We start from the raw sequence: 23,832 nt of genomic DNA, 5'->3' as shown, positions 1-23,832 counted from the left end.
ATTTATGCAACTATGGTGGATGTGTAACCAGGCTAACCCAGTACAGCTCAGCTTGGTTTGACTCAGTATTGTGAAAACGGTATTAGATAACTATACAAACACACACCCAGACAGACAGGTCAGGATCATAAAAAAAAGTGTGATTTGAAATGAGTTCTTCAGTTTTCACGTGCCGATCTGTTGTGATGTATTCTCTGAGGGGGAAACCACATATGCCATAACCTGTTTGTCTGTGTGACCCAGTTCAATGTGACAGAGGTGGTCAGAGAAGGCATGGCATGTAGCACAATCAACCACACTTCAACTCATGGAAAAGGAGTGTGTTTCTGTCCAGTCTGCCGTAATGTTCTGTGGCATGCTGAAAGGGACTGGTCAATGCTCTGGGCTGTGCTGTGTCTGTGAGCAGGTTGCCAGAAACTATCTTGAATCCCACCATGACCAGAGACAGTGATGGAACACTGCCAGAAACATTTTGTTTTTCTGAGAAAAAACATAGGGATTGAGTGGAGGTTGTCATGTATGCTGGCTCCCAGGAGTGTTGTTATTCCCTTTGAGGAGGATGAAAGTGGAAAGCTATAATCACTCTATAGCAAAAAAAGCTCCTCAATGTACTTGCAAGTTGTCCTTTGGAAAGAAGCATGTATTGAGGGTCTACTAACCACCGGTCCTGGCAACCCACACTGCGTTCACCTGGCAACCATCATTGCGTTCACCTGGCAACCATCATTGCGTTCACCTGGCAACCATCATTGCGCACACCTGCTCCCCATCATTAAGCACACCTGGACTTCATCACCACCCTGATAACTCTCCGTTTATATAGCCCTCAGTTGCCTCATTCATCAGGCAGTATTGGTTTTGGTTACGTTCAGTATGCAGCCTCTGGTTTGTATTATTGGCATGTTTATTATTAAACTCACCTTCTGCACCTGCTTCCTGACTCCCTGCGTATACGTTACAGATACTCATGTTTTTGGGTTAACAGGGTGTGCATCCCAAATGGCACCCTATCCCTAGGGGCCCTGGTCAAAAGTAGTGCACTATATAGGAATAGGGTGCCATTTGGGAACCAGGATAGCAATACATGTGTGATGGATGGGAATAGCATGTGTTGAAGAGGCCAGTGATGTGAACAGATGAAGTTGGTTGGCAGATCCTCAGTAAGGAGAATAAATGAAATAGCCTCTGAAAACAAACTGAGGTGGGAATTTCACATGCAAATGCTTTTACTGTGTGTGTGTGTGTGTGTGTTTGGGACCTTTGGTTTTGGCAATGGGAGTAGATAAAGCTGACTAAGACATTGTGGAGTTGATGTTGTATTTTATGTGTGGTACTCTGATTCAAATATGCCAAGGAGACACTAATTGTTTCATGACAGAATAGTTCTGGTTAGTATGGCTTGAGACGATAACATTCAAAATACCTAGCTAACAGTGGAGACTGAGGGGAGGGTGACTCATAATAATGTCTGGAATGGAGTCAATGGAATGACATCATTCCATATCATTGGTTGATTCCATTGACTCCATTCCAGCCGTTATTATGAGCCGTCCTCCCCTCAGCAGCTTCCACTGCCAGCTAACTAATAACACTTTTAGGCTGCTGGAACATTTTCATAATAAAGGATGGACTTGACTTCATACAGTGCATACAAATACGAATCTCTTTAACGACAAATCAATGCAACGACAAATAATTTTTCTCAGATTAATCTTTTAGCATCAGTAAATAGTGTGTGCATATACTGTAGTACATTCCACAGCCAGTGCACACAGAAACAGACAAACAAGCCTCTGTCGGTTTTATTGTGGAATAAATTAGGCAGCGTTGCTGTGTATCGAATTCCCATCAGCCCTCTCTGCTGACTGACGTCACAGGGCCCCAGGCGTTGGATCTCTCATGGCTCTGCTGCACATGTTGTCAACAGTGGCTGGCTGGCTGGCAGCATGCTCTTTATCAAACAGCTCTATTAGCCCTATATCTCCACACCAGCAGATCATCCAACAGCTCTAGTATCCCTATATCTGTACACCAGCAGATCATCCAAAAGTTCTAGTATCCCTATATCTACACACTAGCAGATCATGCAACAGGTCAGGCATCCCTATATCTCTAAATCAAATCAAATAAATACAATTTTATTGGTCACATACACGTGTTTAGCAGATGTTATTGTGGGTGTAGCGAAATGCTTGTGCTTCTAGTTCCGACAGTGCAGCAATATCTAACAAGTAATATCTAACAATTTCACAACAAATAACTAATACACACAAATCTAAGTAAAGGAATGGAATTAAGAATATATAAATATATGGATGAGCAATATCAGAGCGGCATAGGCTAAGATACAATAGATAGTATAGAATACAGTATATACATATGAGATGAGTAATGCAACATATGTAAACATTATTAAAGTGACATTATTAAAGTGACTAGTGTTCTATTTATTAAAGTGGCCAATGATTTCAAGTCTGTGTATGTTGGCAGCAGCCTCTCCGTTCTAGTGATGGCTATTTAACAGTCTGATGGCCTTGAGATAGAAGCTGTTTTTCAGTCTCTCGGTCCTAGCTTTAGTGCACCTGTATTGACCTCGCCTTCTAAGAAATAGCGGAGTGAACAGGCAGTGGCTCGGGTAGTTCTTGTCCTTGATGATCTTTTTGGCCTTCCTGTGACATCGGGTGCTGTAGGTGTCCTGGAGGGTTGGTAGTTTGCCCCCGGTGATGCGTTCTGCAGACCGCACCACCCGCTGGAGAGCCCTGCGGTTGTGGGCAGTGCAGTTGCCATACCAGGTGATGATACAGCCAGACAGCATGCTCTCAATTGTGCATTTGTAAAAGTTTGTGAGGGTTTTAGGTGACAAGACACATTTCTTCAGCCTCCTGGGGTTGAATAGGCACTGTTGAGCCTTCTTCATCACACTGTCTGTGTGGGTGGACCATTTCAGTTTGCCAGTGATATGTACGCCGAGAAACTTAAAACTTTCCACCTTCGCAACTGCTGTCTCGTGGATGGGGGTGCTCCCTATAGGGGGGTGCTCCCTGTTTCCTGAAGTCCATGATCATCTCCTTTGTTTTGTTGATGTTGAGTGAAAGGTTATTTTCCTGACACCACACTCCAGGAGCCCTCACCTCCTCCCTGCAGGCTGTCTCGTCATTGTTGGTAATCAAGCCTACTACTGTTGTGTCATCTGCAAACTTGATGATTGAGTTGGAGGCATGCATGGACAAGCAGTCATGGGTGAACAGGGAGTACAGGAGGGGGCTGAGCACGCACCCTTGTGGGGCCCCAGTGTTGAGGATCAGCAAAGTGGAGATGTTGTTTCCTACCTTCACCACCTGGGGGCGGCCTGTCAGGAGGTCCAGGACCCACTATTTCATAGTGCTGATGTCATCACTATTATTCTACAATGTAGAAAATAGTCAAAAATAAAGAAAAACCCTTGAATGAGTAGGTGTGTCCAACTTTTGACTGGTACTGTATATATTTTTAATTATCTTTGAGAATTTAGAACTAACCATCAAATAAAAGCTAGACAGTCAGCGAGAATAAAAAAAGTTAAAGGCCATTCAGAGCACCTGCCCATTGACTTTGTTATAATGTTTGATAAGAAGAACACAGCATTATCCATTGCAAAATGCATAGAATTGCAAGAAATTGAAAACTGCAAAATTGTCTCAGCTCCATGTCAAACTGTGTAGAATTGTTGGAAATTAGCTTCGAAGCTGTCCTAGAGTTTCCACTTCCTCTTCCAGTGAACTGTGGGGAGGTCAAAATAATTAACCTGTCTACCAAATCTATTCATTTTAAAATGTTGATTACTTCTACTTGCCATTATCATTCACCTCACAAGACACACATATTTATTTTTTGCTAACACATGATGGGGTCTGTGGGTCGCTGGTTGGCCTTGGAGGGGGTCCCTGGGCAAGAAACATTTGAGCAATGTTTCTCAACCTCCGGTTCTGGGACAAGCATTGGTCCCAGGAATGATGCTGACCGGTACCTCAGATGGTTCGCTGATATGAATGTTTTTGTCAGTTCTAAAGTTAGTTACAGTATATTGTAATCAGACCCTTAAGTAGGAAGTGCCATAGCTTACAGAAAATGTTGGAGAAACACAGGATTTGAGGAATATACTTGTATACTGGAGGCATGGCCCATCCCATGGCCCTCCATCCAAAAAGCCCTGAAGACAATGCAATAACATTGACTTGTTTTGGCGTGGAGTCATTTCCTTGACGTAACAGGGTTGTCCAATCTGTTCACACCCACCATTTTCAATAAATAACCTCCCTCTCTTCATCCCGGGGAGCTGAAAATAAGAATGTCTCTGAAACCAGGGATATAGTGCATCTAGCCCATAATGACAGATGGTGTAATTCATTTAAATTAGCAGAAAGTCAGAAATAGAAGTGCAAGTAGTTAAATAGAGACAGCGCTCCATCCACGTGCCTGTAAATATCTTGAATGGAATGGGTTTCTGGCTCCATATTCAGAACACACACACCCACTCGGCAAAAATTGGTTGAATCAATAATGTTTCCACTTCATTTCAACCAAATAATTCAATGTGATGATGTTGAATCAATGTGGAAAACTGATTGGATTAGAAGAAAAGTAATCAATGTTAGGAAATTCCGTCATTTTTTCAGCCAACTTTTATGCTAAATCCAATGACATGGTGAACTATTTTGTTGATTTCACGTTGAATTTACGTTAGTTGACAACTCAACCAAATGTCAATCAAAACTAGACGTTGAACAGACATCTGTGCTCAGAGGGAATGCAGTGTTTGTTTGCCGACAGACACTAGAATAAGACTCTCTGGAAGAGAAATTAGACATTTAAATGTACATGGCAGACGTGAGCCTCTCTCTCTCATGACAATCTGGTGCTTGTACCACGGAGGATGATCATTCTGCTTTGACTACTGCTGCATACTTGCTGAATTTTGATTGATTGGGCACTATGGCCAAATGTATTTCTCCATTCAGACTGTGTTGTCTGTCTTTGTTGTTTAGTGTCTAATCCAAAATGGTGGGCACTCAGGAGAAGCACCAGTGTTAAATTCCTGTTCCGCCACTACTCGCATTAGATCAGCGTCTCATAGGACTGATATTTGAATGATTCAGGCTCAGTGGAGACTTGGTGTAAAATCAAAGCCTGACAAAATGATTTGTTATCATAGATGAATAGTTTTCGCCTCAGGGCACAGAACACCCTTAACATGCCAGACACAACAACTCCTTCATAGTCCACGTATAAGGGAATATATGATCTGATCGTCACAAACATGTTATTCAGCCATAGTACTGAGCCTGCCTGTTTATAAATGACTGGAAACATCCTATATGTGAAATCATACAGTAGCCCTTTATCAATAGGAGGATTTTACATTTTACAGTAACTCTCATAAATGTTATAACACTGGTCCTCATTTCTCCAGGCAGTACCTAGGACAGCCCAGAAGAGGGCAGTGTGTAGTTAACGAGAAGGACCAGAACTCAAGCGTTTCCATGACTTTGAATGCAACAAAAGCCGTTCTCTCAAGAGACAAAAAACACCTACACATGGAGGTCTCAGTGAAGTTGTGACCATAGATATAATTTAAGCCGCTAGAACGGGAAATATTATGAAGAGAAATCAATGGAAACACCCGCTATACTAAGACAAAAAAGAGACTCCAAGATGTGTTGAAGCCAAGCAAGGCAGAGAGCTGTAAGCATGATGAAGCACAAGGCCATTGCTGCCTGTATTAGCAGAGGAAGACAGTAGAGCCTTTTCAGTATTTCATGAGAGAAGGGATGTGGGCTGCATTCAGCAAGTCACAACGTTTTGGAAGAAATAGAAACTGATAGAAATATAAACTGTAGAACAAACACGCCTCTGTAGAAGAAGGAATAACGTCCGCTCTATTCTTGACTTTCTACTTGCAGCGTTCCATAAGGGTCGCCTATTGAACAAAGCCCTGGTGCTCGTTTAGGATTACACAACATGATGGAGGGGGAGAGAGGTTGCTGTCTGTCTGCAACTACTACAGATCATGAGAGCCTTCTGCTGTCTGTCAGTTGACTCCAATCGGTGCCCAAAGTATTTAAAAGCAATTGGATCTCTACATCATACAGTTGGAAGATCCCAGCCCCATCAAAATGAACTAAATCTGTTCTGGAACCGTAAGAGCATTTTGTTCATGGTGGAGTATTGAGATGTATTTAACACAAAAGCACAAAAGCTTCTGTAGGCCTATATGATAAAGGCTTTATAAATGAAAATGTCCCGTTATAATAGTAAGGGTTACGATACATGAGCACTCTAACACTTGGAGGGAGAGGAAGATTAGGTTTTAATCATAGGAAGGATGGTAAGAGATATAATTCAGCACACCCACTATATACCATCAGCATGTAGACATTTACTGTATGTCGTCAAAATGTAGTAACTTATTCCCGATGCCGATATTAAGGTTGCCTTCATTTCCTCATCTTCACACTCCAAGCTAAGGACCTGCTCCAACAACTTGCTTACAATCAAATCACATGAACTTGATTAACCTTTGAGGGCTATTAAAATTCAGTTATTGATCGAGAGCTCAAAGAACATCTTCAATCCTGTTTAGTCTAGACTACTATCCACCCAGACAGATCACCACAGACACGACATCATCCCCGGCTGTTTATCTACACTTCAATATTAACTCCAATCTGGACATTTCCATCTAACAAACAGAAACAACTGAACAGAATATATTGCACATCCACACACAAGTACAATAGAGGAATGCTTTCATATTGAATTAAAATCCTCCCTTATTGATATCTAACCTAAGACAGGTGCTTGTGGAATATATTAATAAAAACAACTTGGAAAAGGTGTTTGAATGTTTGGCACAAGCACTAATTTGTTCACTCCACACACCTGCTACTAGCATGTGGGTACATCTGGAGTCAATTAGGACGTCAGTGACAAGGGTCTCAAGAGAAAACGACTGAAAATAACCAGCCGCAATTCACTTGTACAAAAGCGAACAGGTTAGCGATTACAAACTAAAATGCAAAGTTTTAATTATCTGAAAAGAAACTGAAAAATATAGGTTGTGTGGAGGACTGAAATCAATGCGACACAGGACAGGCATTTACTTTGTTTAAGGGAACACAAACCAATATGCTTTTGGACCACCTCAGGAGGAGCTATAGGAGGACAGGGTAATTGTAATACCTGGAATGGAATATATGGAACTGTATCAAATATATGGAAATCACATGTTTGACTCTGTTCCATTAATTCCATTCCAGCCATTACAATCATCCCAACCTCCTATAACTCCTCCCACCAGCCTCCACTGCATTGGTCTTATATATCCCACACACAGTAGCAATCTCTTGTCAGGGTAAGCTGAGGTGAGACACTAAGCGAAGGGAATTTACTACTGTTGGCTTTTGTGTATGTCGTAATCTTCACCTAAGCCTCGTTCCCTCGCCCAGCTTACTGTCTTGTCTCTGTCTTTTACAGGCTCGTTTCTAGAGGACCTTGGTGCATTGAGTAAAGACACCTAGGTACCCCTGACTCTAATAAGGAAAAGGTAGAGACACTGCATAGACATGGTTATGCTTGGAATGTCAAGTCCATTTGGGATGCTGGTTTCCAAATTCTATTCCCTTGCGCGAACCATGGGTTATCCCATTTGTGGGAGCTGTTCTTTGTTGTGCCCTGAGTGGTAGGCCTGGGATGGTGGTTTAAATGGGTATGAAAGTAGTATAGGATTAGAGGTGACTGACAGCTTTATATCTCCTCTAACAGCTTTAGCCAGGCTGGTTCCATCTTGTCCTCTAGCAGCTTTAGCCAGGCTGGTTACATCTTGTCCTCTAGCAGCTTTAGCCAGGCTGGTTCCATCTTGTCCTCAAGCAGCTTTAGCCAGGCTGGTTACATCTTGTCCTCTAGCAGCTTTAGCCAGGCTGGTTCCATCTTGTCCTCTAGCTGCTTTAGCCAGGCTGGTTCCATCTTGTCCCCTAGAAGCTTTAGCCAGGCTGGTTCCATCTTGTCCTCTAGCAGCTTTAGCCAGGCTGGTTACATCTTGTCCTCTAGCAGCTTTAGCCAGGCTGGTTCCATCTTGTCCTCTAGCAGCTTTAGCCAGGCTGGTTCCATCTTGTCCTCAAGCAGCTTTAGCCAGGCTGGTTACATCTTGTCCTCTAGCAGCTTTAGCAAGGTTGGTTCCATCTTGTCCTGTAGCAGCTTTAGCCAGGCTGGTTCCATCTTGTTCTCTAGCAGCTTTAGCCAGGCTGGTTAAATATTGTCCTCAAGCAGCTTTAGCCAGACTGGATACATCTTGTCCCTCAAGCAGCTTTAGCCAGGCTGGTTCCATCTTGTCCTCAAGCAGCTTTAGCCAGGCTGGTTCCATCTTGTCCTCTAGCAGCTTTAGCCAGGCTGGTTCCATCTTGTCCTCTAGCAGCTTTAGCCAGGCTGGTTACATCTTGTCCTCTAGCAGCTTTAGCCAGGCTGGTTACATCTTGTCCTCTAGCAGCTTTAGCCAGGCTGGTTACATCTTGTCCTCTAGCAGCTTTAGCCAGGCTGGTTCCATCTTGTCCTCTAGCAGCTTTAGCCAGGCTGGTTCCATCTTGTCCTCTAGCAGCTTTAGCCAGGCTGGTTCCATCTGGTCCTCTAGCAGCTTTAGCCAGGCTGGTTCCATCTGGTCCTCTAGCAGCTTTAGCCAGGCTGATTACATCTTGTCCTCTAGCAGCTTTAGCCAGGCTGGTTCCATCTGGTCCTCTAGCAGTTTTAGCCAGGCTGATTACATCTTGTCCTCTAGCAGCTTTAGCCAGGCTGGTTCCATCTTGTTCTCTAGCAGCTTTAGCCAGGCTGGTTCCATCTTGTCCTCTAGCAGCTTTAGCCAGGCTGGTTCCATCTTGTCCTCTAGCAGCTTTAGCCAGGCTGGTTCCATCTTGTCCTGTAGCAGCTTTAGCCAGGCTGGTTACATCTTGTCCTCTAGCAGCTTTAGCCAGGCTGGTTCCATCTTGTCCTGTAGCAGCTTTAGCCAGGCTGGTTACATCTTGTCCTCTAGCAGCTTTAGCCAGACTGGTTCCATCTTGTCTCGTGCTTTGAAACCCTTCGCATTGTAATGCCAAGCTGTCGTTGAGGAGGGGGTGGGGATGATTGTGGAAGTGCTGTCTCTGTGACACAGGAGGTTGGTGGCACCTTAATTGGGGAGGATGTGGTCGTGGTAATGACTGGAGCGGAATAAGTGGAATGATATCAAATACATGAATTATATGTGCTTGATGTCATTCCATTGCTCCGTTCCAGACATTATTATAAGCCGTCCTCCCCTCAGCAGCCTCCCATGCTCTGTGAATGTGTCGGTTTGAATGAACATACTGTATTGTAGATGGGTCTTCACTGCTCAAAACAAAGCTTCTAAAATCGATTGAGTGTTAACAGTGCTATCATTTTAAATCAGTCCTCTTAGGGTTGGTCTGTTCTTTCAGTTCAATACTTTTTCTACTTTCAGGACAAGTGAAACATTTTCAGTTGCTGATTGATTGCAAATTCATGGTTGGTAAATCAGAAGTATAGAGTCAAAGTTTGATTCCAAAAAGTATTGAGTGATATTAAAAGTAAGCCTGTGGCTTTTAAAGTTCTGCAGTAGAGTGTTTTGCACCTATAGTAGTGAAGTCAAGGCACAGTCAAGCTTCCACCGTCAGAGCCAAAGAGCACATTGGAGCTGGTGTTTGCATAACATCGTGGGTTTAACATATTGACATCGCACTGCAGTTAATTAAATCCTTGGAGCCCTTCGACACTATTCCTGCATCTATGATGTTAATGCGAATAGTTTATTGTCAAAGTATTATTCATTATTTAGCCTCACTGTCCTTGGCACTGACATTCACGTTGAAAACTATCCTTCCTTTTTGATAACCTCCGGCGTCCACTTAGTTTCCTATGACTGACAACAAAACAATGCTCCATAGCTGAAAGAAAGTAGCATAACCATATGAACACACTGCCTATGTACAGTGAATGAGTGATAGAGAGAGAAAACCAGAGAGCACGTACGAGAGGAGCGACAGCGCTTTAATCAAAAGCCAGACCAAACTCCCCAAGGCGTACGCAAACGCTGTCTTTCAGACCTGATTTAATGAACTAGTGTCTCAAGGTGCTTTCACCAACGTCTCTTCAATTAGGAGGACTGATCTAAATTGGAAGCTTTGGAGAGAGAGCTGATAAAGGTACAGAGAGAGAGAGAGAGAGAGAGGGAGAGAGGGAGATGAGGAAGATGAGGAGAGAGAGATATGGAGATGACTGAGGTGTTAACAGTGTGAGGCTAGAGGGACAGGCTGCTGTCACTTGGCTGCCAGTCAGGCCTGCATGTGAGAGGGGATCAGAGGAACACAACTGGCAAGAGAGACAGGATCTAAAGTGAACAAAAAAAGCTGCTACTTCCAGCAAACAAGAAGGAACCAAAACAAGACGAAATGAAAGACGGATAGGAAAGGGGAAGGGGATACCTAGTCAGTTGCACAACTGAATGCATTCAACCGAAATGTGTCCTCCGCATTTACCCCAACCCCTCAGAGAGAGAGGTAACACATCTCTCCAATAGCCAGAGGCTTCCCACAGCTAATTCAAGTGTGACTTCCACCCGTCTCACTATGATGAATTCTGATCAAAACGAAGAGGGGGTAAAAGCGCTTCCGGAAAATGGTAATATTTCAGCTCCGCCCTAGTGCCGCCATCTCAAGTCCTCAAGTCCCTGTTGAAAATGAATATTCATAAAATATGCTAATTTGTATGAGCCAGAAACAAAACACAAACAAACATGGGCATCTTGCTGAGTAAAGCCTTTGAATGCAGAAGACAGGAGGACTAATGGTAATGCACCGTTACAGTGTTTAACATGCTAAACTGCTGAGGCAACGCAGCTCGAGCTGCACGCTAACCTGCAGGGGTGCACGGAGACGCTTAAAGGAAATCTTTTTACTTCGATTTTATCTGGAGAGTTGTGACGATCTACATGAGCACAAAGCTGCTCATTTTTTGAGAGACATTTAGGTAGAGTTGACTTTTCTAAAACAGACATGGGATTCCCATCTGTCTTACTTCAAACAGCTCACAGCTCAACAGATATATTGGCAGTCAAGTGGAAAAAGATCTAAATAAGAGATATTTGCATTGAGACTGTTTATCATCAAGAGGGGCTGTTTGTTTGGAGAGTTTATACTCTGGTGGTGGTTAATGAACTGTATGCTTTCAGCATGGAAGAGATCCTAGGATCTTTGCATAGTGCGTGTGTATGTTTGAAAGTGTAAGAGAGTGATTGCTGAAGAGAAAATGGATGATTTAGGGTGTGGGATACAGAGAGTGGGTGTCTAGATGCTAAATGTAATTTGTTGAATGTAATGGAGGCATTCACGCATAATTTGATGTCTTCCATTTTAGTCTTTTCAGCTCTGATGCACTCACTGAGCCACTGCTTGTCATCATTACTAATGTGTTTTATCATTAAACAAGCCTGTTGCCTCGGCTATGTAGATTCCTGCTCTATTCGGCACCTTGCAACACACACACACACACACACACACACACACACACACACACACACACACACACACACACACACACACACACACACACACACACACAGAGATAAGAGGATATCTCTGGAGATTGGTAGTGCGTGGCTGTTAGTAGAGATAATGAGGACGGTCTGCACACAGTCTCACAATAATACAGCCACACTGTCACACAATAATACAGTCACACAATAATACAGTCACAAAATAATACAGTCACACAATAATACAGTCACACAATAATACAGTCACAAAATAATAGTCACACAATAATACAGTCACACAATAATACAGTCACAAAATAATACTGTCACACAATAATACAGTCACACAATAATACACTCACAAAATAATACAGTCACACAATAATACAGTCACACAATAATACACTCACAAAATAATACAGTCACACAATAATACAGTCACACAATAATACAGTCACACAATAATACAGTCACAAAATAATAGTCACACAATAATACAGTCACACAATAATAGTCACAAAATAATACTGTCACACAATAATACAGTCACATAATAATACAGTCACAAAATAATACAGTCACACAATAATACAGTCACACAATAATACAGTCACAAAATAATAGTCACACAATAATACAGTCACACAATAATAGTCACAAAATAATACTGTCACACAATAATACAGTCACACAATAATACAGTCACAAAATAATACAGTCACACAATAATACAGTCACACAATAATACACTCACAAAATAATAGTCACACAATAATACAGTCACAAAATAATAGTCATACAGTCACACAGTCACAAAATAATACAGTCATACAGTCACTCAGTCACTGCCTGACCTTTCCAACTGAGAAATCTGAATACACACACCATACACACAACATACACACCTGAACACTGAAAAATGGCGACAAGCCTCAATGAAGGATGGAGGATCATAAGTAAAGACTTGCTCCCCCTCAGCTTGATAGCTCCAAGGTTGATGTACGGAGACAACATTTACCCACAGCCATTGTTAACCATGACTGGTGGAGGTTTGTTAACCATGACCTTGACTATCTTCCTCTGGCTGGTGGAGGTTTGTTAACCATGACTTTGACTGTCTTCCTCTGGCTGGTGGAGGTTTGTTAACCATGACCTTGACTATCTTCCTCTGGCTGGTGGAGGTTTGTTAACCATGACTTTGACTGTCTTCCTCTGGCTGGTGGAGGTTTGTTAACCATGACCTTGACTATCTTCCTCTGGCTGGTGGAGGTTTGTTAACCATGACCTTGACTATCTTTCTCTGGCTGGTGGAGGTTTGTTAACCATGACTTTGACTATCTTCCTCTGGCTGGTGGAGGTTTGTTAACCATGACTTTGACTATCTTCCTCTGGCTGGTGGAGGTTTGTTAACCATGACTTTGACTATCTTCCTCTGGCTGGTGGAGGTTTGTTAACCATGACTTTGACTATCTTCCTCTGGCTGGTGGAGGTTTGTTAACCATGACCTTGACTATCTTCCTCTGGCTGGTGGAGGTTTGTTAACCATGACTTTGACTATCTTCCTCTGGCTGGTGGAGGTTTGTTAACCATGACTTTGACTATCTTCCTCTGGCTGGTGGAGGTTTGTTAACCATGACTTTGACTATCTTCCTCTGGCTGGTGGAGGTTTGTTAACCATGACCTTGACTATCTTCCTCTGGCTGGTGGAGGTTTGTTAACCATGACTTTGACTGTCTTCCTCTGGCTGGTGGAGGTTTGTTAACCATGACCTTGACTATCTTCCTCTGGCTGGTGGAGGTTTGTTAACCATGACCTTGACTATCTTCCTCTGGCTGGTGGAGGTTTGTTAACCATGACCTTGACTATCTTCCTCTGGCTGGTGGAGGTTTGTTAACCATGACTTTGACTATCTTCCTCTGGCTGGTGGAGGTTTGTTAACCATGACCTTGACTATCTTCCTCTGGCTGGTGGAGGTTTGTTAACCATGACTTTGACTATCTTCCTCTGGCTGGTGGAGGTTTGTTAACCATGACCTTGACTATCTTCCTCTGGCTGGTGGAGGTTTGTTAACCATGACCTTGACTATCTTCCTCTGGCTGGTGGAGGTTTGTTAACCATGACCTTGACTATCTTCCTCTGGCTGGTGGAGGTTTGTTAACCATGACCTTGACTATCTTCTTCTGGCTGGTGGAGGTTTGTTAACCATGACTTTGACTATCTTCCTCTGGCTGGTGGAGGTTTGTTAACCATGACTTTGACTATCTTCCTCTGGCTGGTGGAGGTTTTTTATCCATGACTTTGACTATCTTCCTCTGGCTGGTGGAGGTTTGTTAACCATGACCTTGACTATCTTCCTCTGGCTGGTGGAGGTTTGTTAACCATGACTTTGACTATCTTCCTCTGGCTGGTGGAGGTTTGTTAACCATGACCTTGACTATCTTCCTCTGGCTGGTGGAGGTTTGTTAACCATGACCTTGACTATCTTCCTCTGGCTGGTGGAGGTTTGTTAACCATGACTTTGACTATCTTCCTCTGGCTGGTGGAGGTTTGTTAACCATGACCTTGACTATCTTCCTCTGGCTGGTGGAGGTTTGTTAACCATGACTTTGACTATCTTCCTCTGGCTGGTGGAGGTTTGTTAACCATGACCTTGACTATCTTCCTCTGGCTGGTGGAGGTTTGTTAACCATGACCTTGACTATCTTCCTCTGGCTGGTGGAGGTTTGTTAACCATGACCTTGACTATCTTCCTCTGGCTGGTGGAGGTTTGTTAACCATGACTTTGACTATCTTCCTCTGGCTGGTGGAGGTTTGTTAACCATGACCTTGACTATCTTCCTCTGGCTGGTGGAGGTTTGTTAACCATGACCTTGACTATCTTCCTCTGGCTGGTGGAGGTTTGTTAACCATGACCTTGACTATCTTCCTCTGGCTGGTGGAGGTTTGTTAACCATGACCTTGACTATCTTCTTCTGGCTGGTGGAGGTTTGTTAACCATGACTTTGACTATCTTCCTCTGGCTGGTGGAGGTTTGTTAACCATGACTTTGACTATCTTCCTCTGGCTGGTGGAGGTTTGTTAACCATGACCTTGACTATCTTCCTCTGGCTGGTGGAGGTTTGTTAACCATGACCTTGACTATCTTCCTCTGGCTGGTGGAGGTTTGTTAACCATGACCTTGACTATCTTCCTCTGGCTGGTGGAGGTTTGTTAACCATGACTTTGACTATCTTCCTCTGGCTGGTGGAGGTTTGTTAACCATGACCTTGACTATCTTCCTCTAGCTGGTGGAGGTTTGGGGCAGGAGGTTTTTTCTATCAAATCAAATCAAAGTTTATTGGTCACGTACACAGTTTTGCAGATGTTATCGCGGATGCAGCGAAAGGCTTGTGTTTCTTGCTCCAACAGTGCTGAAATATCTAGAAATACAGTAATATCTGTTTTTCTGGGGTTTAGTGAACTTTTATGTTGTTCAGGTCATACTGTTGTTCCGGTCATACTGTTGTTCCGGTCATACTGTTGTTCAGGTCATACTGTTGTTCAGGTCATACTGTTGTTCAGGTCATACTGTTGTTCCGGTCATACTGTTGTCCAGGTCATACTGTTGTTCAGGTCATACTGTTGTTCAGGTCATACTGTTGTTCCGGTCATACTGTTGTTCAGGTCATACTGTTGTTCAGGTCATACTGTTGTTCCGGTCATACTGTTGTTCAGGTCATACTGTTGTTCCGGTCATACTGTTGTTCAGGTCATACTGTATACCTCGTGGCTGTGTTTGCAACCAGTCTTTCACTGCACTCCGTAGTCAAGATGTTTTCATCTGTTTAGAAATGTATCTTAAGGTGTGATGATGAAACACAAACAGGCAAACAACAAGAAATACATCCTTTTAATGTACTGTGTGTCTGGATGAAGCATTTTTCTGCTTCTCTAAAATATAACTAAAACATCTCAAAGGTGTATATCGATGCTACTTTCCCCAAGGACAAATAGAAAAATACTCAAACTTCATTTTCCCTTTCAATAAGAGTTAACAGAAAGTAATAGCTAAACCAACAAGTGAATTGTGTTATTTTGAGATAGTCTGGCATCACGTTTTAAACTAGGGGCCACCATCGAGAGTGATGTGATGACCTGATCTTACTAAGGCCTGGAGTTTCTCACAAAGTCAGGAAAGACTCCTGGCCCTCTCATAGCCCTGTACCAGGCATTAGAGGTTGTTGTACCTACTGCAGCTTTTATATGGCTAAGTAATAAGATATCACAATGACGTCTTAAGGAGTATATAAACCCGCCAGGTCACCAGGCAGTTATAGGACTCTGTAATCTGAGTAATCTGTCATTTCCAGAACTAGGTTTAGCACCCTGGTTTAGTGGCATTGGTAGCCATCTCTCTAGCCTACATAAACACTGTTACACCATTACTGTAGGTCACCTTCTCACTAAGATAACAGAATATTGTCATGTACGCATTACATTTTGCAACAACAATACTAGGCATAGCATAGGGAAGGAGTTACTTCTCCCTGTTCACAAGTTTGTTTAGGCCTATTTGTTTTCGTAATCTGTGAGCGGCTGAGGTTGGATGAACAGCGTAAAGTTTATTTGAACCTAACCTGCTTTGAAAGGCTACACTTATCTCCAAATAAGATCTATGTATAATTTAATTCTTGCTGGTTTAAGAAAATGGGGATTTGCCTCTGAGCCTTCAGGAGGATAATATTCAATGCATGTTTTATTTATGTATGGCTACTTACCACAGCATGCTAGTGCATAAATCCCCCTAATTTGTTAGGATATTTCCCTCTATCATACCAGTAGAGTTGTAATGGTTGGATTACCATATCATCTATTCCGTTCAAAATATTAAAACATGAAAAAAATATCAAATGTACATTTTCATTCTTTGGAGGATGACCGTGGAGGATGACCAATATTTTGCATGTAACTTTAGAAAGCTAATACCACCCAGTCGATTCTCTTTCTACTGTCTTTTCATTTTAACGGCGCTTTTCTTCCACGGCTAAAAACTTTATTGCCTCCGTTCCTTTTGTTCAAATGCCACTGAAAGGATCAGATAATATGAATAGATAATATGAATAGAGGCTTTAACTATTGAAGCAGTATCAATGAGAGAGGGAGTGGAGTGAGAATGGAGGGGAAGGAGTTTGTGGTGAGTTCCACAAACTCGCTGAGCGCTGCCACCGCTGTTCACAGATCAATGGGGAAATGGAGTGTTTGATAGGACTAATTCTGCCTGGCTCATGGACTGTGTCTGCCACAGTGTTTCTGTCGAGGGCTGAGGAGGACTGAGGTACACCTGCCTGCTTGGCAGCTGGTGAACGCATGTTCTCCTGTGGTCCATAAGCCATGTCATCCTCCTCTAACGGAGTGATTGGGGCTGGGCCTCACATGCCCACCCAGCACTCCACACTGATCTTCCCCGCTGATCCGCAGGAAAGAATCCCACTTCATTGTGACAGATAGGAATGATGACTCATCGTATTAGGCCTTCTCATTTGGCTTCCAGTGGTATTCAAACTTTTTCAGCTTGGACCCCATTTCTTTTCCACCAGAATTTCTGGGGACCCTACTTTTTTTCACAATAATTTCTCGCAACCCCACCCATCCCAAATCTAATGACAACCTTTGAAGCGGTAAATGTACTTTTTTTTTTTACATCAACATATAACCTTCAATTCTTATTGAAATGAAAAGTAACCAATAAATACTGTGAAGTTGACCATGCATTTGGATTTAGCTTTTGCAATAACACAGATCTACAGACTGGAATCAAATAAATCTCTAACCAAAGAGAACACAGGCTTCAATCATGCCTGTAAACCTGGCAGTAGTGCTGAACAATTAGTGCTTTGAGGTTGGTTTGGTTTCGGTTAGATTATTAAAAAATTAAAAGGTTTTCGATTTGGATTATTTGTGTTGAATGCTGTAACAACACAGAATAAAACAATTAATAAAGTCCCATGATGGTAGTGACTGCCCATTACTACTTATCACTTATTAACCATCATTTATTCACATTACTTTAATAAAATATTTAAATTGTTGTGTATATTACATTTGTTTTATTTGATTACTTTCTTAATTCATTCCAAGTCATCATTTCATCTCTATAGAGCTGCTGTCTGACAAAAATCACAATTATGTAGTTCTTCAAAGTAAATAACGCATGCTTTTATGGCTGCCGAATACCAACTATCAATTACTTTGATCATGTATTTTCAGGTAGCGATACCTGGTCAAGCAACAGCTGACCTCGCAATACCGCATTCTTGTCTCCTCTGTAGCAGGTGTAAAGAAACATGCATAGTTTCATACCGTACTGTCTTTGGAAACACAGACCGGACAATTAGATTATGGTCATTGTAGTTAATTACCATGTTTTATGCACTAAACTATGTAGAATATTGGCCTGCTGGAAACTACAACTCCCTACTACATCGCACAGTTCAGGCTGGATCTGATTAATCTATAGAGATACTGTGCAATTTGACTATTGAGCTCACAGAAAAAAAAACTGAATGAAATAGAACTGATGTTGGCTAACCGCTCAGCACTAACCGGCAGCAAGCCAACCTGTTACCTGGATGTCTTGTCTAACAACCAAAGAAATTATAAGCTTCTTGTAGCAATACCTATTACCCAGAATGCATCACAAACCCTACCAATTACCTAATTGACAATTAACTTCAATAAAGGTTTGAAAAAGGTACAAACACATTGAGACAATATATTCCACATGATAAATATCCCCACATCAATAACAGTCAATGACAGTCAGTGCTTTCATAATAAAGAGGTGTTAATCGATGTCTGGACATACATAATCACATAAGACTTTTGCTTATGTGACAGAGGACATTGGACAATAGTCACGAATACATTCACTCAATAAAATTCTATTTTTCAAATAATCTTTCTCAAAAACTTTTGTATATTGTCCCATACAATAATCTGTACTCTTATTTTATGGTAAAAAAAAAATAGCTATAAAAATGTACAATTTTGGCAACCCAACTGGAGGTTCACGACCACAACTTTGAATCCCACTGTCATAGGGTGACTTGTGTCTGGTTGTGATATGAGAAAATATACATTTGAAATTATCTATGGGTGGTGGGAGGGATAGTGGGGAAAAAATGGTTACTTTATTCCCAAATACAGTGAAATATCATACGATAACCTGGGTATGGTACAGTATGCATGGTGTGTACAATATCTGAGAACTCGACTCTGTAGTAGTAGGGCGGCAGGTAGCGTACCAGCTAGAGCGTTGGGCCAGTAACCTAAAGGTCGCTGGTTTGAATACCCGAGCCAACAAGGTGTAAAATCTATGTGCCCTTGAGCAAGGCACTTAAGCCTAATTTGGTCCAGGGGCACTGTACTACTATGGCTGACCCTTTAAAACAACACATTTCCCTGCACCTATCTGGTGTATGTGACAATAAAACCATTTTTATTTTTTAAATGGAAATCCAGGTAACAATGGAGATGCACATGTAGCATCTAAAAGTCAAGTGTACTGAATCAATCCATTCATCCATTATGGAAAGTGTTGTCATGCTCTGAGAGACAGAAAGAGATTTGGTGTAAATATTTGATGCACAGCACCAGTGAGTGAAAGTAGGAACACTTGATTCCATTGCAATGAGGGAAACTCTGCTGTCTACCCCTCTGCATACTATTCTGTCTGAACATACTGTACTGAATACTGCAGGATGTTGATATCCCCCTTTAACCTGTAGCCCTCCTCAACTACACCTGGACCTGGACTGTAACTCATCTGCAGACTGCTTATGAATCATTAAGGGGAAAGACTTCTCCTTTGAGATGTCACAATGCCGTAGCTTCCAAACTCCTGGTTGCAATCCAGAAGTACGATTGGGGAATTTCTCAGAAAACACTTTAGACTTTGCAGGTTGTCTATTTTTAGAAACGATCAAAGGTGTTGGACTAACAAGATTTTTCTTGGAATAGAGAGAGGAATGGAACATTGACTGAGCAGTTTGACTGACACAAAACTGCTTCTGGCAAGAAAACAGTCTGTCTAAAGGGGTTCTCAAATCAAATGAAATGTTATTCTGCCTCTCAGTTAAAGTGGGTATGTTGTATGCTTCCACTGTTGAGGGTTCAAGCCCTGTATTGTAAAGGTTCAGATGAGTTAAACTCAGAGTAGACTCATTATATTTAGATGCACTGAGAGCAGAAGTGAATTCAACCAGTGAACGCTCTATTAACAATGGCTAATAATAAAATAAAGGAGAGAGTTTTGAATGGCATCTTTTTAAATGGATTATCACGCTGCCTACATCGCTAATAGACGTGGGGTGCATCAACTTCTGCAAAGTCTCAAACTGGAGAGGACAAAAAATACAGGGCCAAGTGCACCAGGGCGGCGGTAAGAGCCATGTCAGCTCATGATTCATTAAAATTGCCGAATGTAAATGATTTCCCCGCCAGGCTGTACCTTTTGCAGTAATTTGGACACAGTGGAGCATTTTGGCTTCCAAGACGCTCGGTAATTGCTTAAATCTCACGCTGATTCCCCTTCTGTGGGTTTTAGGGTATCTCCAAAATAAACAAGGGGAAAGTGAAAGAAGGAATGAATGAGAAACGGGGATGGTGCGCCAATTCCACCACCCAGAGTTCCCTATCACAGCAGCACCCGCGATTAGAACGGTGCTTCTCTTCATTGGGCCGCAGGGAGGTCGGAGAGCGCCTGGAGGGGAAACAATTAGTCTATTCATAAAGAACATGCAAAAAAAGTTTTTTCTATTTCCAAATCGTCTATATCACTGTCTGACAGCCGATAATTTCCCCATGTCATCATACACATCTGTAGACCCGAGCACAGTGCAGCACACAGCAGGCCATTGTAGCAAATAACAACCATTTATTCCACAAATAGCCTGAGCTTGCCTTCACCTGTAACTGTGAACCATACATGTAAGTAGGGGCATGCTGTGGTTCTTTGTCAGGTCTGCCCCTTCATCTGAAGAAATAAGAGGGTGGTGATGGAATGTCTCCCACAGAGTTACATAGGTTTCTGTACTTGCTATTCCTCAATGCTTGTTCTCCCTCTATCCTAGCATGTCAGGACAGCAGCAGTGGACACTTCTGGCCGTCATGGCCCTCCTGGTCCTCACAGTGACAGCAGGCGAGGGGGGGAAAGCTGAGAAACAAGGTGAGAAACACTGGCAGATTGGTAGCAGTCAGACAGACAGATGATATGTGGATGGAGGGGGATCTCCTATTACAGTACCTGCTACAAGGTATGAATGGTAATTTGATGTAAAGCTCAAATCAGGTCAGATTTGTGCATAAATACACTTTAAGCAGGGGGGCTCACTGCAGACTCACAATGACAGATGCATATCTCGGTTCTTTATATATTTGAATACTTTGACCTTTCACGGTGGTAGTGTACCTCTAGCCTGGCCTAATTACAGCCCACATAATTATGTTCCAGACATAACTGCAGTATAAGGTTGGTGTGTGTGTGCGATCCTGCAGGGAAGAAGGATCGTAAGTCGGACTGTGGGGAGTGGCAGTGGAGTGTGTGCGTGGCCAACGAGGGTGACTGCGGCCTGGGCACCAGGGAGGGCACACGCACTGGCACCGACTGCAAGCAGACCATCAAGACCCAGCGCTGCAAGATCCCCTGTAACTGGAAGAAGCAGTTTGGAGGTGTGTGAGTGTGGTCATGGGGAGCGGACTCAAAACACATTTACAATTCAGCACGAACATGACTGGTCTAGGGATTTTATGTCTTTTTGTTTTGGTCATATTTTTTGTTGTGTATCCATGTCCATTGAAGGGGAAAACATTCTGCCACTCAATGGAGTAGGATTTCAGTTGTGTTTCCAAATCAGTCTTCATGTATGGACATTCCCAGAGAATGATTGCCTGGTTCAGGAAATTACAGACTGGGTATATACACAGCAGAGATGTGATTCATCTCCAAACAGAGCATGGGCTACCTGCCACTTTCCCTACTAGCTTCCTCCTGATTCAGCTCACACCCAGGCTTGAACCCAAGATCTCTGCTTTGCTAGCACACGTGACTGCCTACCTGAAGCATCTTACCAGTCAGCGCCACATGAAAAGCTAGCTATTCTCTGGCGCAAGTGGGGACACTTCAGGCTGAGGAGTAAGTTTCACACATGCCCATATGCTACACGTGTTCACTGCCAAATTATAGGTACAGAGGCACACGCTTTTAGAGCACTCTGTTTTGAAGATCCCTGTAGAACTCCCAGAACAATGGTCCTGTCAACCCCTCCTCATCCCCCCCTCCGCTCCCCTCAGCCGAGTGCCCTGGGATTTCAGAGCCAGGTGACAGTGACCCAAGCTTTTCTCTGAGAGAAATAGGGAAACGAGTGTCACAGCCAAGAGGGAGCTACGCCAGAGTCCAACAAAAGGAAGGGAGAGATGGATGGAGGGATGACACACACAAACACGCACACACACACGCATGCGGACACACATTCTTACACACAAGAACGGGGCATGGCTATCCTTTCCTGGAACAGCCCTGCATCCTTGGGGGAGGAGTTTAAAGAGGACTCTGAATGTAATGTAAAATAAGATCCTTAATGAAATCCAGTCTGTAGACTGCTTAAATGTTTTCTTTCCATAAAGAGAATAAAAGATAAAGTGAAAGAGTGGAGGCCCTCTTTGAAAGGCAGAGAACACCAGACAGTCTGTGTATGGGAAAGACAGATGGAATCTTCAGAGTGGAGAAACTGGGCAAAATGGAGCATAAAGGAGACAATCCGGCCTTGGCAGGGAAAGCCATACACTTGCTAATAACACGGTGCACCAGTTGGTGGTTGATAAAGAAAGTCCTGGGGCAGAGAACTGTTGGAATGTAAATCTTTTTGCAAATATTACCGGTTCTGGTGTTTTTGAGTAGATGATCAGGTTACTTAATGGATAAAATTAAAATAAATCAGACATTTTATGGAAAAAATCCCTTTTCCAGTAAAAGAAAGGATGTTCCACAACAGCAGCTCTCTGAGCTTGAGGGTCCAGGTCTTAATTGATGATTCTAGGCCGAAAAATGTAATTACATTTCATTTTCTACTTGATCAGTTATATTCAACCAATGGGATGTCTTCTGGGTGCTACAATCACCATAATACAAGCAACCTGGACTTAGGGGTAGACGTAACATAGTAAATACAAATCTGGGACAGTCAAATTAGTATGATATGGTATGTATTCATTTGTGGATGACCATCATCCATTTTGTATGATATGTTACTAATTACAATTCGTATGATATGTTACCAATTGAAATTCATATAATATATTACAAATCTGCAATACGCATGATATGTTACGAATTCCAATTTGTTGTGAATGTTAGCTAGGTGGCTAAGTGGCTAACGCTAACATTAGCTAGGTGGCTAACGTTAGCGAGGCTAGGGTTTAGGGTTAGGGTTAAGGATAGAGTTAGGAGTTAGGTGAAAGGGTTAAGGTCAGGGTTAAGGGAAGGATTTTCTAACTTGAAGTAGTTGTAAAGTAGATACAAAGTATTAAGTAGTTGCAAAGCTGCTAATTAGCTAAAATTGTCTATGATGAGATTTGAACCTGCAACCTTTGGGATCTTAGATGTTTGTGTTATACGCATACCCATCCACCCCGACCAACCATCCACCATTCATTTTTGCCTAAAATAACCTTCTGTCTTATGTAACAATACCAAACATATACTATGTTACGGTTAGTCTATGAGACCAGCCCGCTAAAGGGGAGCGTGCGTTACCACTAATGGCCGACAAAAGCTTTGAGTTTTTGTATCTTAACCTACACTGCCATTCAAAAGTTTGGGGTCACTTAGAAATGTCCTTGTGTTTGAAAGAAAATGACATTTTTGTCCATTAAAATAACATTAAATTGATCAGAAATACAGTGTGGACATTGTCAATGTTGTAAATGACCATTATAGCTGGAAACGGGTGATTTTGAATGGAATATCTACATATGTGTACAGAGGCCCATTATCAGAAACCATCATTCCTGTGTTCCAATGACACGTTGTGTTAGCTAATCCAAGTTTATCATTTTAAAAGGTTAACTGATCATTAGAAAACCCTTTTGCAATTATGTTAGCACTGCTGAAAACGGTTGTTCTGATTAAAGAAGCAATAAAACTGGCCTTCTTTAGACTAGTTGAGTATCTGGAGCATCAGCATTTGTGGGTTCGATTACAGGCTCAAAATTGCCAGAAACAAAGAACTTTCTTCTGAAAC

General features: G+C 42.4%; 1 protein-coding gene across 4 annotated transcripts in view; it reads left to right on the top strand.

Annotated features, from left to right (window-relative positions):
* Window positions 1–23,832, top strand: part of LOC106609498 (pleiotrophin-A) — a 52,441-nt gene that overhangs the window by 16,923 nt on the left and 11,686 nt on the right. For 3 of the 4 annotated variants that reach the window (XM_045722171.1, XM_014208377.2, XM_014208378.2), the window contains 2 exons: window positions 20,665–20,759; window positions 21,089–21,262. In XM_045722171.1, coding sequence (XP_045578127.1) covers window positions 20,665–20,759; window positions 21,089–21,262 — 269 coding nt within the window. Of the gene's footprint in view, window positions 1–7,512; window positions 7,583–20,664; window positions 20,760–21,088; window positions 21,263–23,832 lie in introns of all 4 variants that reach the window. The other variant, XM_014208379.2, reaches the window with a different exon arrangement.

The sequence above is a fragment of the Salmo salar genome, chromosome ssa07 (genome assembly GCF_905237065.1).
Source record: "Salmo salar chromosome ssa07, Ssal_v3.1, whole genome shotgun sequence".
Classification (NCBI taxonomy): domain Eukaryota; kingdom Metazoa; phylum Chordata; class Actinopteri; order Salmoniformes; family Salmonidae; genus Salmo; species Salmo salar.
This window is presented reverse-complemented; position numbering and strand designations above follow the sequence as displayed.